This window comes from Nicotiana tomentosiformis, chromosome 9 (assembly GCF_000390325.3).
Source record: "Nicotiana tomentosiformis chromosome 9, ASM39032v3, whole genome shotgun sequence".
Taxonomy (NCBI): Eukaryota; Viridiplantae; Streptophyta; class Magnoliopsida; order Solanales; family Solanaceae; genus Nicotiana; species Nicotiana tomentosiformis.
This window is the reverse complement of record NC_090820.1, coordinates 20,448,280-20,460,805: the sequence shown is the minus strand read 5'-3', so window position 1 is coordinate 20,460,805 and position 12,526 is coordinate 20,448,280. Positions and strand designations below refer to the sequence as shown.

Sequence of the window (12,526 nt, the reverse complement as noted above, 5' to 3'; positions counted from 1 at the left end):
CCTATTGCCGAGGTCGGGAATAAATTTGTCAAAGAAGAGGCAACCTGCTTGCTTAAAATTGGTTCAGTCAGAGAGGTAAGGTATTCAGACTGGCTAGTCAATGTAGTAGTAGTTCCTAAGAAGAGTAATAAATTTCGTATGTGTGTAGACTATAAAGATCTTAATAACGCGTGCCCGAAAGATTCGTTTCCACTGCCAAATATTGATCAAATGATTGATGCCGTGGACGAACACAAGTTAATAAGTTTCCTTTATGCTTATTTCGGGTACAACCAAATTAAGATAAACCCGGAAGATCAAGAAAAGACTTCATTTATAACAAATTTTGGTACATATTGTTACAATGTAATTCCCTTCGGGTTGAAGAACGCCGGAGGCACTTATTAACGGCTCGTAAATAAGATGTTTGAAAAGCAAATAGGAAAAACCATAGAAGTTTATATAGACGATATGCTCGTTAAGTCTTTGAATGCAGGTGACCACCTTAAGCATTTGCAAGAAACATTCGATATCCTGAGGATGCATAACATGAAACTTAACCCCAAAAAGTGCATGTTCGGGGTCAGCTTTGGTAAGTTCCTGGGGTTTCTGGTCTCATAAAGGGGAATTGAGGTAAACCCCGATAAAATCAAGGGCATAGATGATATCCCGGATCAATTATCAACCATGAAGGAAGTCTAAAGACTCTAAGGAAGGTTAGCATCTTTGAGCAAGTTCATTTCCCGGTCGTCGGAAAAGTGTCATCGCTTCTTTACATTGCTCAAAAAGAAGAACAATTCCGAATGGACGCCGGAGTGCCAACAGGCTTTGAGGGACCTGAAGAATTACTTATCAAGCCCTTCATTGCTCTCAAAATCAAAAGAAGGCAAAATATTGGTAGTCTACCTCGCGGTTTCAGAAGTTGCGGTAAGTGCGGTTTTAATTCGGGAGGATGAAGGTACGCAGTTTCCTATTTATTACGTTCGCAAAATTTTAACGGGAGCAGAGACTCGCTACCCACATTTGGAAAAACTGGCCTTAGCTCTCGTAGTCGACGCTCGGAAGTTGAGGCCCTATTTTCAATGCCACCCAATAGTTGTGGTGAGTACTTTCCCTTTGCGGAACATCCTTTACAAACCCGAGCTCTCGGGCAGATTGGCCAAGTGGGCTGTCAAAATGAATGAATTCGACATAAAATATAAGTCAGGGACTGCAATCAAGTAACAAGTCTTGGCTAACTTCGTGGCTGATTTTAGTCCGGGACTGCTACCTCTGGCAACCAAAGAGGCAATAATGGTGTCGGAACCAACGAATTGGCTCGGGGACTTGATTCCGAGATTATCGAAATCAAATGCGACTCACAGTTGGTGGTAAATCAGGTTTACGGGATCTTTGATACCAAAGAAGGACGTATGCAGCAATACGTGATAAAGGTCCAGGCTCTTTAGGCATAATTCCGTGAGTGGTCAATCACTCATATCCAGAGAGAGGATAATGCAGAAGCGGATGCATTAGAAAACTTAGGTTCATCGACGACAATAAAGGGATCGGAGCCCGAAACGGTGGTACAACTGATGAGTTCAGTCCTTGATGTTGATGGTTACTATGAAGTGAATTCGGTTAGTCTGGGACTGGAGAAACTAAATAATCAACTACCTTGAGCACAGAAAGTTGTCCGACGGTCCCAAAGCATCACGGGCGTTACGCACCAAAGCTGCACGTTATATCTTTAGGAAAGGCCAATTATATAGGAAATCTTTCCAAGACCCGCTGGCCTGGTGTTTAAGAGCGTCAGAAGCTGATTATGTAATGAGAGAAATCCACGAAAAGATATGCGAAAATCACTCAGGCGCAGAGTCTTTGGTGCTGAAATTGATAAGGGAAGGATATTACTGGCCTCGCATAGAACAAGTCGCCAAAGATTTCATATTAAAATGTGATAAGTGCCAACGCTACGCATCACTAGTACATCAACCAGCAGAACCCTTACATTCGATTCTATCCCCGTGGTCGTTCAAGAAATGGGGATGGACATCGTCGGACCGCTGCCATCGGTTCCCGGAAAGGTAAGGTTTCTTTTAATTTTGACTGATTATTTTTTTAAATGGGTGGAAGCAGGTTCTTATCAGAAGATCGAAGAACACAAAGTGGTCGATTTCCTGTGGGAAAATATAATTTCTAGGTTCATAATACCAAAAGAGATAGCATGCGACAATGGGCCACAGTTTATCGGTGCAAAAGTTATAAAGTTCCTCGAATACTTAAAAATTAAAAGAATAACATCTTCTCCTTATCACCCGAGCGCAAACGGTCAAGCGGAGTCAACAAACAAAGTGATCATTCAAAACCTCAAAAAAAAGGTTAGAAGCAGCAAAAGGCAAATGGCCCGAAGAGTTGCCCGGAGTTCTATGGGCCTATCGAACAACTGCCAAATAAAGTATAGGAGAAACTCCTTTCCCTGGTATATGGTGTTGAAGTCGTAATCCCGGTTGAAGTGGGCGAACCCACCTTGAGATATTCTCAGACAAATGAAGAATCAAATAATGAAGCAATGCTAATCAACTTGGAACTGCTCGAGGTACGCAGGGACTTGGCGCATGCAAGAATAGCATCTCAAAAGTAGAGGATGGAGTGATATTACAATCGAAGAGCCAATTTCTGTTTTGTCAAAGTAGGAGACTTAGTTCTAAGGAAAGTAACACAAAATACCCGGGAGCTCAACGCGGGAAAGCTAGGTCCAACATGGGAAGGTCCCTACCAGATTTCAGCTGTCACTGTGAAAGGTTCATACGAATTGGAGAACCAGAATGGGGACAAGTTGCCCAACAACTGGAATGTGGCACACCTTAAAATATATTATTGCTGATGAACAACACTCAAACAGAAAGTATATGCTGCACTTTTTTTCCCTTCGTCCAGTTTTTGTCCCAATTGGGTTTTTCTGGCAAGGTTTTTAATGAGGCAGCGACAGAAAGCATACTACGAAGACAACAACAATAAGACCTTTGATAAAAAGGCAAACGAACAAGCTTCCACTCAGGGACGATTAGGTAATCTTTGGTTCGATAGAAAATTTCCACCGGGAAGTTAAGTTTGCTACCGAACAGAGGTTACCCGACCATTCACGAGCACAAACCACCAGAGAACTGTTAGGTATTCTTTCGATCGGTAGCATGGATTCCTAAGGGGAAACAAGATATGTTGCCGAGTAAAGGATTACCTAGCAATTCATTGGTGGGACCTTCGAAGATACAAGACTTCCAATGTTTCAATTTGCATCCTTCGCATTCAAACACTGGGGGGAATGATATGAGGATACGACAACAATGACTGTCACGTCAACCGGGAATGAAAATCCGAAAACAAAATGCATCATCAGAACCGGGGACTGTGCAACCAGCCCCGTAGAAAAAAGTTGTACAAGATAGCTACAAGTAATGGAAATTTATTTTCTGCATAGCAAAATGCTTATGTAATTTCTTAAAATAGAAGGAATAAAATGAAATACTTTTGCTTTTATCTTTTTTCTTGTCTGAATGATGAGCTAGTTTTGTCATTTGAAAGTTAAACAAGTACTTCAAATGTTAGTACCGTAATAAACAGGAGACGTCCTCTTCAAGAGCACCGTAAATATAAGAGGGTCCTCTCTTACAAAAATCCTCACGTTAAAGGGTTGGTTCTCGAAGAATCAATGTCCGGAATCCAAAATGCCATCGGGGAAAAAATACACCCGAAGTCGCATATGAAAAGGACGCAAAATGCGCAAATATTCATAGAAATCCTCATATAAAAAGGAAACTTGCACAAATATTCATAGAAACCCTCATGTAAAAGGGAAACTTGCGCAAATATTCATAAAAACCGTCACGTAAAAGGGATAATACTCGGAAGTCGGAACGAAAATACTTCGAAGAAAAGGCATCTGAGACTACACATAGTAAAGCGCGAATTGAATAACATGCGTAGAATGCTCGAGCAAATGAAAAAGTTAAAGGCTTGCATGGATATTCAAACGAAAGTAAGACTCAAATGACACTTGAACAAAAATACAATATGTCTTTATTTACGAGAACGGGCCAAAATGTTACAAGTACAAAATAAGCAAAGAAAGGAAAAGCTAAACTGTAACGCCTCCGGGAACAGGAGGAAGAAAAGTATCTACATTGCCGGAAATAGTATTTGGTTCAGCCGATAGCTCAACTCTTTCCCTAGTTTGGCCTTCGGCCTCATCGCCTTCCGACCCTTTTTCAGTTTTCGAAAACTCGGAATCAGAATCAGAAGAACCTGGAGCATGAGACTGCACCAGGAGTCCATTTTTTGTAGCCAACTCAAGCTCTCGGGCCTTAGCAATTTCGACATCAACATCAATGATACCAATTTTAGCCTCTTCTAAGGTTTTTCTCCTTATGCTATACATGGAATAAGTTTTTTCAACAATGAGGGAAGCCACACAACGCTTAAGTTCTTCTTTGAGTTGAGTGACCTCGGCGGAAAGATTTTCCCGGGTGGATCTAACAGACTGGAGGCTGACGTCGAGCTCACGGACAGTTGAACTAAAGAGCCTATTATGCTCAATAGTTTTCCTGTACTTCTCTTCCAGCTGGGCATGTTTCGCCTCCACGACAGCAAGCTCTTCACTTTTGGAGTTTAAGGTTGCTTCTAAGTTAATCACTCTTTCAGCAAAGGTAGCCTCGCAGTCGGTTGCAGCAAGAACAGTGTTCTGGACTTCTGCCCATTTGGCCTTGGCCTCATCAAATCTAACCCTCAGCGGCCCAATTTCTTGGCTATGGGTTACCACTTCTTGCTCGCTTTGCTGCAAACGAGCCTCCAAAACAACGACCTCAGCATCTCTGGTTTCCAGTTCCAAGAGGCGGAGAACAGTCTGGTCCCGTTCCGCCAAAAGTTGATCCCGTTCAGAAGTAAGTTTTTCCTTCTCACGAATCAACCTTTGAAGACCCTCGAAAGAAAGAAAGTTGACATATAAAATAAGAAAAGGTAAAATTTAGAATACATTCGTTCAAAGTAGAAGAAATAACAGAGGAAGGAAAGAGCATACCGCTGCGGCACTATGCATGGCATTGTTCAACAAGCACTCTCCCGAGAGTGCCTGAATCTTTTCCCCTTCCTTTTCTGAAGCCAAAGGCTTCAAATAATTAGCTAGCTCCACCTGTCGGGACAACAAGTTACACCCGATAGAGGCCGAAAGAGTAATGTTCCTCCTCCTTTGTGGATCTTCAGAAGGGGCGGCATAATTTTGTTCCAAACTCCCATGAACTGGGGACTGTGGAAGAGGAACACCTTATTCATGGCCGATGAAGGTGATATAGCAACTGCTGGTGGAAGAGTGGATGAAGATGGAAGTGATGTATCAGTTGATGGTGTTGGTAAAAGTGGAGATGAAGCTGATTGAGTTTAAGAGTGAGAAGCAGCTGCATCCAATGCAGTGCTGGTTGTTTGATGCTAGCCAACCAAATATGGCAGCGAGTCGGTACTCAGCCTCGCAACACCGATTACAGCAATTGGGGCCCGGAAGCCGGAGTTGGCATATTCTACTAAATCAGATTCTCCCTAAAGTATTGAGACATCGTCTTCAGTCGGTGCAACTATTTCAATATGTTAAGCATCATGTTGAGATGATGAGGATCACCGCCTTCTGTGTAAAGAAGCTCCCTCATCAGCAACTTCTTCATCACCATCAATCATCACGGTGTCTACGACCGACACAGGAGAAGGACCAGTCATCATCGCCACCGGTAATAATTCGGGGGCATCGAGGAGCGTCTTCTCTTTGTTTGTTTATCCTCCAGCCGAGGACTCCGTAAAGAAATATTTACACCCGAAACAAGCTCGGAGATACCTGTTCGAGTAAGTGCTTTCTGAAGCAGCCTCGCTGTATCAGGAGGATAAGCCAGAACGTCATCCTCGGGGATAGCAACAGAGCCCGCAGGTAGACCTAATTCTATGAACAAAGTTAGAAGGGTTCAACCAAAATTTTCATATACAAAAATAGAAGCAAGGTAAATTAGAGTTACCATGATTTTTGGTCTTCCACCCGTATTTAAGGGCCAGTTTTTTTCACGAACGAGTTTCGGGCGTTGTGACGTCCAAAATCTTCTGAACCCATCAGTTCAAACCTTTCACCACCGGTGGGAGACATCGAGTTGCTAAAACATACGTAGAATGAAGAGATGATACGACCATAGAAGAATATATAGTAAGAGGAATATTATACAAAGAACTTACGAATGCGGTTCCACAACCGAAAAGGATGAAACCGTTGTCGGAATGATGTCGTTGGTAGCAATTGCAATGAACCGTTCCATCCACCCACGGTCATTGTCATCATCCATGCTAGACAACAAAGCATGGTGGCCACGCTGCAAAAAATTTAACATTCCCCCGCGGAAGATTTTAGGGGAATAGAGATTCATCATATGAGCTAAGGTTAGCTCCTCTCCAGTTTCTAGGCACAAGCGTCGGAGGCAGGCGATCGTCCTCCATACTGAAGGACTTACCTGTGCCAATCTTACTTGGTAGTGAAGGAAAAACTCTGTAATTACGGAATCAAGCTCTCCGCTCAAAGAAACTGCACCCAAAGTAAAGGGATACATGAAAAAGTATGTAAAATCTTCCTTGGGAAGGGTCACTCGCTCCGATAGATCAGGAGTGATAATTTTCAACTCATTACAGCGACAGTCCTCCTTCACAGCAGGAATACTGGAAGGACGAATGGAAGAAGAGTACCTACTAACAGTCCATGTACAAGGGTTAATAGTAGGAAATTTCTCTTCAAAATCCTTCGAAGTGCTAAGCCTTCTAGGGATGATGGAATCCACTGTTGAAGGAACGGAATCCTCGGTTTTGTTCTTATTCTTTGTAGAACTACCACGTTTGGAGGAAGAAGCCATTGGAAAAGAAGAAGGTAAAAAGTTTATGTTTAGAGAAAATTAGAAAAAGGATGGAAAACAAAGATGCAAATTAGAAGCTTAAGCAATTGTGAAACGCTAAGGAAAAGAAAGTTGCCTATAAGTAAAATTTTGGCGGCTAAATTCATGGCCATGATTACCTCGATAATCGGTAAAAATTGTGCTGAATCATGGGATGACGCGTGTTCGGGGCATTAAATGCGGGGAGACGTGCGAGACCTTCAGAGGGAATTATAGTAATTCCTGCCAAAAAAGTGTCTCTTCCAACTTCCCGGTAACACAAAGTTATGTCACCGGAAAGCAGAGGGACTACCTGTATAGAGTAAAATATGATATGACCTGTGGCTGACTAAAAGGACACGTGGAATCCAAGATGGAATGGCTGAAGACCGAACGCGGCCACTGCACTTGTCACCGGAACGGATAACGTTCATAAAAGTGTATTAGATACCCTGCGCCCGGGAGCATTTTACTGAGGAATATTCTACAACATTAAGAGCGACGGTCTGTTACAGAGAATTTGGCATTTATGCTAAATGTTACATCTTCATCAATGGCCCTCATAATTGGCATTAAAGGAGGGCACGCTCCTAGGACCTCTCCCTAGGCATAACTATAAATAGTGAGCTCAGTTACCATTGTAAAGGACATGAAATTTCTCGCAATAACATATGTTATATTTTATACAAAATTTTATATAATTTCACTCTCTTACTTTTTGATTTCATCATTGTTGTGTTTGGAAACCGTACTCACGAAATCACCATCTTTGCTATTTCATTTACATTCTAAGGTTAAGTATTGTGTATTTTCTCGTTTATTATATTATTTCCGGATCAAACTAATTCACTTATCTAGAAACCAGATATAAATTGATAAACAATTATATCCACAAGTTTCTTTTAAAAAATATACTCTACATAAGATCTTAGATTATTGATACATGACAACGATGCAAATTACTTTATTAAATAGAGCACGAAAGTAGGAATCAATGGATATCTAACTTATTTAATTATTGCATTTATTATCAGTCAACCTCTATCCCACCTCAAAATATCTCCACTTGTCCAGATTGGGTCCATAAAGTATCACTTTCTTAATAGAAGATCCAAAATGGTATTATCTTTTATTTATTTTCACTTCAATCACTTATATTTAAACTAAAACAAAAAAAGTCAAAGTACAGTATGGTAGCCACACAACTACACGTGAACGCTTTTAATTACAAAAATCTTTATTTATTAGTTTAACTTCCTATTCTTTTTTTAATATAGGATCTCCTCAAAAATTATTTCAATCAAGCTTCGGAAAACCAAACCAACCATCTATAGAGATCCAACAACTAGCTGTGGTACTGTGGTCATTATTGATAGGAAGCTTTATTTCTAAAATAAGATTTTTCGTGACGAATTCATATTAATACGGCCCAACACTGTACTGAACATTAGGTTAAAAATAAAAAATAAAAAATAAAAAAGAAGCCCAACAAATGCTAATGCTACTTTAGAAGCTCACCAAATACAAATTTCTCAGACCCCCTTTTCAGAAGAAAAATTAACCTAACAGCATTCAATTTGTATAATTCATGTATAATCATCATAATCGGGATATAATTTATATTTATCGATTAAGAAAAATAAATACGGAGTCTGACAAGCTATTTCAGTAAACATCCTTTTCAGAAAGTACACAAAAAAATAATAATAATAATACACTGGTAATTGTTCATAAGATATTAGGAGTATATTTTATCACTCCACTGTTAAAGTCTCCTCCTTTAATGGTGTTACACTCCAAAATTTGAGTTCTTTTCTTGCAAGTTGAAACTCCTCACCTGCACATTTTTTCCTTTGTGGGGTCATCTGAATTCAGTCCAAAATCCCCCCAAAAGAGCTCAATCTGCAGGAAATTTAAAAGGGTCATCTTCAAATACTTCAATTTCTTATAATCTTGAAGTCTATAGCTCAAAGGTAACCTCTTCATCTTCCCATAACCAAGAAATTTCAAATGTTGCATACAGAACCATCATTTTGTATATATAATTCTGAAGAAAATCAAGATTTGTTGGGAAGTGATGGGCAGATAATAAGGTCTGTGACAATAGGGGATAATATATCAGATATAGGTGGTAGTGATTTCAGCTTTGGGGAAAAGGGAATGGGTTTGATTGAGGAAGGTGAAAATGAAGAAGTTGAAAAAGAAGATGAAAAAGAAAGGGTTTTTGATGGGGTTAATGAACTTGGAATTGAAGAGAGTGGAACAGTAATTAGTTCAAAGTACCTTGCTACTGGATTTGGGGTTGATGGCAATAGTGTAAATAGTGGTGGGGTTGACTTTGCACCTTCAGATTTTGATGGAATTGGAGATGTTGAGGAATATTATAAAAGGGTTCTTAAAGAAGAGCCTTCCAACCCTTTGTTTTTAAGGAATTATGCTCAACTTTTGCAGGTCAGTGTTTGTTTCTTGTTCTTTTCAGAAAATCTTTTTTTTTGCCCTTTTATTTAAATTTAGTCGAAATGTTTGATTCTATGTGTAAGTTCCTTTAGAGTTTGTAACTTTGTATAACCGTGTTGTTTGGCCAATTTGTGCGCACCTCGACTAATTTGAGGGGTACCTGGTACCTCCCACCAGCACACGTACCGGATAACTGTGTTCGCCAAGGCTTAGAAAGATGGAAAGAAACCATCTAAGTTACTTTAAGGGTTCTATAAACTGCAAAGTTGGTATTCTAATTGGTAAACTAGAAGTCACCTCTCTCGATTTGATCTCATCATTGACTTCTAGTTCTTGCTGTTAAGTTGCCCCTTAATAAAGTAGGCTTGTTGGACAAGTACCTTAGGATAGTAACAGTAGTTTGAGTTACTTCTAACAAATTGGGATCTAATTTGGAAGCTTCTATAACCAATTGACTCGTTTTGAAGCTTAAATCCTCTACTAAGTATGGATTAGCGGTTGCATAACCAAGTCATGAAAAGGGAAAGTAAGTTCTGCTTTCTTGATGTCTTGGCAATGTATCTCCATGATAAATTTAGTGGTTTTGAAGTGTAAAAAGCATACAAAATATCGCCTATTCCATTCTGCATATCATAGGAGTAACAGATTTTGTTATGGTTTGGCTGGAAAAGCACAGAAAACATTACATGCTTTAGTTGCTATTTGGTTTTAGAAATTTCCCCATCTTTATTCTTGTCCTTTTCTTGAGATCTAGTCCTAGTCTTGGTTTTGTTTATGTGGTGACGCCTTTTTCTAGAGTATGTAACTCACTGCATTCTGGTGTATAGTCAAAGGGAGATCTTTCTGGAGCTGAGCGCTCTTACTTTCAAGCTACACTAGCAGATCCAAAAGATGGAGATACCTTGTCACAGTATGCTAAATTGGTATGGGAGGTGCACCGTGATAAAGATATTGCATCGGATTGCTTTGAACGTGCAGTTCATGCTGCTCCTGAAAACAGGTTATAATTGACTTACACCTTTCGTCTAATGAGAGAATGAGTAAATATCCCTTGTTTGAAATCTATTATTGTTTCCAGCGATGTTCTTGCAGCATATGCCAGTTTTCTTTGGGATATCAATGATGACGAAAGTGAGGACGAAATGAACATGCAGAGTGATAAGACTAAGGTTTTTTTGCCTTCCTTTCTGCTTGGCGACAAGTATATAAGTGTAAACTCTTTTTGACTGAATGTTTCTTCTGGATGTCCCAGATTGAGGTGACTGAGGAAGCTACTGCATCACGAGACCTGGATTACGAAGAAGATAACAGACCTGTTAGCTCTCCCTTACATCTTGCAGCAGGACTTGGAATTGGGGATAATAGAGTTGGTGGTGACTCCCCCGTTGATTATACTGCAGCTGTATCTGATATGGACGGAAATGCTGAGGAGTATTACAGGAGAATGATCAAAGAAAATCCTCATAACCCTGTGCTTTTAAGAAACTATGCGCAGTTTCTTTGTCAGGTGAATGTTTCTTGTTTTCTGCCTCAAATATTCTGTATTATCACGTAATTAAGCAGTGCCCACTTGAATCCAAAGCTGCATCCATCGACATAGTCAGTCTCCTTAAGAGTGTCTCAGATGGTAGATACTTTATTTTCCGGAACAAGCTCCCCCGAGACATGCTTTTTAAGATTTCAACTATTTCTCCAAATTGTACAAAATAACCACCGTTTTACCATAACTCTATACAATTGGAATATGGAGAAACACAACCACCTGCTTTAATATGAAAATTTTGTTTGTGTATTATCAATTATGTCATTCCTGTCACTCAAGATCTTTACAAATGCTACAACAGTTTAGGGTGTACTTACCAGATTTTGATATTGGAAGGAAAATCCCGTCTCCTGTTATTGTTGCTACTTTGAAATGAATTTATTGGATGGGTTTTTACCTTTCTCATGTTTGTTGTTGGACCAGCAGACCAAGGGAGACCTACTAAGTGCTGAAGAATATTACTCGCGTGCAATAGTAGCGGATCCTACTGATGGAGAAACTATTTCACATTATGCCATGTTGATATGGCAACTTCATCGTGACAAATCTAAAGCCTCATCCTACTTTAAGAGGGCAGTTGAAGCTTCTCCAGAAAATAGGTAATGTTGAATTGAGGCCCCCATCCTTTAAAACTACTTTAAAAATATAAGTTCGATGGTATTATGCGAAATATATTCATGGAAAAATATGAAGATTTTTGGCAATCTTTGGTATGACGTTAAATGGTTTGCACTTTGCATTTTACATAAGAAAACATGTCGTTGCTACTTGTACCTGAACTACTTGTTTTTTGCTTTTCAGCGATGCGCTTGCTGCATATGCTAGATTTCTCTGGGAAACAGAGGAAGATGAAGACGAAGATGAAACATTAGGCAATCACAATGGAGCACCACTTCTTCAAGGAGTTGTGGCTGCAAATGCCTAAATCCTTAAGACAATGGATTCACAATCAGCTTCCGATTTCTCTTCTTGGCCAATTTTAACCATAATAATAGTTTTTCATCAAATCTAAAGACTTGTATCTTCCTCTTGTTGTGGAGATGATGCATTTAAGGTTGAAACAATTTTTAAATGGTAAATGTGGTATAGTGAGCAATAAATACGTGAACACACTAATATCAGGCACTCTAGTGTTGCAACGACCAGAATTTCTGATATGAAATCATGTTATTGCGTTTCCATCACCTTACCCTTCCATTTTAGTTTACAGCCATACGACCTTCATAGTTCATAGCATACAAGAAGTTAAGTTTTACCTCTCAAGTATTAGTCAAGGGCGAGGGCGTGATCTAACGGTCGATGAAGTATAAATCCTCACTAGATTATTTAACTTGGTTTTCCTTTTTTCTTCTCTTTCATTTTTGACGAGCTAAGTTGGCCCTGTCTAGGATAGACTCCAAGCCATACTTACACAACCCGGATGAAAATTCACATCGTCAATATCTCATTTTTCTCTATAACATAGCTAGGCATGATTTATCCAATAACTCACAATGCTTCTCAAGGCCAAAACAACTGTTGACAAATGACAAATGACAAATCTTTGAACAAGTGCTGATCCCAATACCATTTAAAACCTGTAGCAATGCATCAAGAAGCCAAAATACTAAATAACACACAA

General features: G+C 39.7%; 1 protein-coding gene across 1 annotated transcript; it reads left to right on the top strand.

Moving 5' to 3' along the window:
- Nucleotides 1-8,666: 8,666 nt before the first annotated feature.
- LOC104087736 (uncharacterized) lies at nt 8,667-12,089 on the top strand. Its single transcript, XM_009592293.4, has 6 exons — nt 8,667-9,356; nt 10,190-10,362; nt 10,441-10,531; nt 10,615-10,869; nt 11,332-11,504; nt 11,707-12,089. Exons 1-6 carry the CDS (start codon nt 8,916-8,918, stop codon nt 11,828-11,830), a joined length of 1,257 nt encoding a protein of 418 aa, XP_009590588.1. The 5' UTR covers nt 8,667-8,915; the 3' UTR covers nt 11,831-12,089.
- The last annotated feature ends 437 nt before the right edge of the window (nt 12,090-12,526 follow it).

Excerpts from the sequence above, each read along its gene's own strand:
- LOC104087736 (XM_009592293.4), top strand. The coding sequence starts at position 8,916 with ATGTTGCATACAGAACCATCATTTTGTATATATAATTCTGAAGAAAAT. Across the intron at positions 10,532-10,614 it reads TGCAGAGTGATAAGACTAAG|ATTGAGGTGACTGAGGAAGC; the intron begins GTTTTTTTGCCT and ends TGGATGTCCCAG. Across the intron at positions 11,505-11,706 it reads GAAGCTTCTCCAGAAAATAG|CGATGCGCTTGCTGCATATG; the intron begins GTAATGTTGAAT and ends TTTGCTTTTCAG.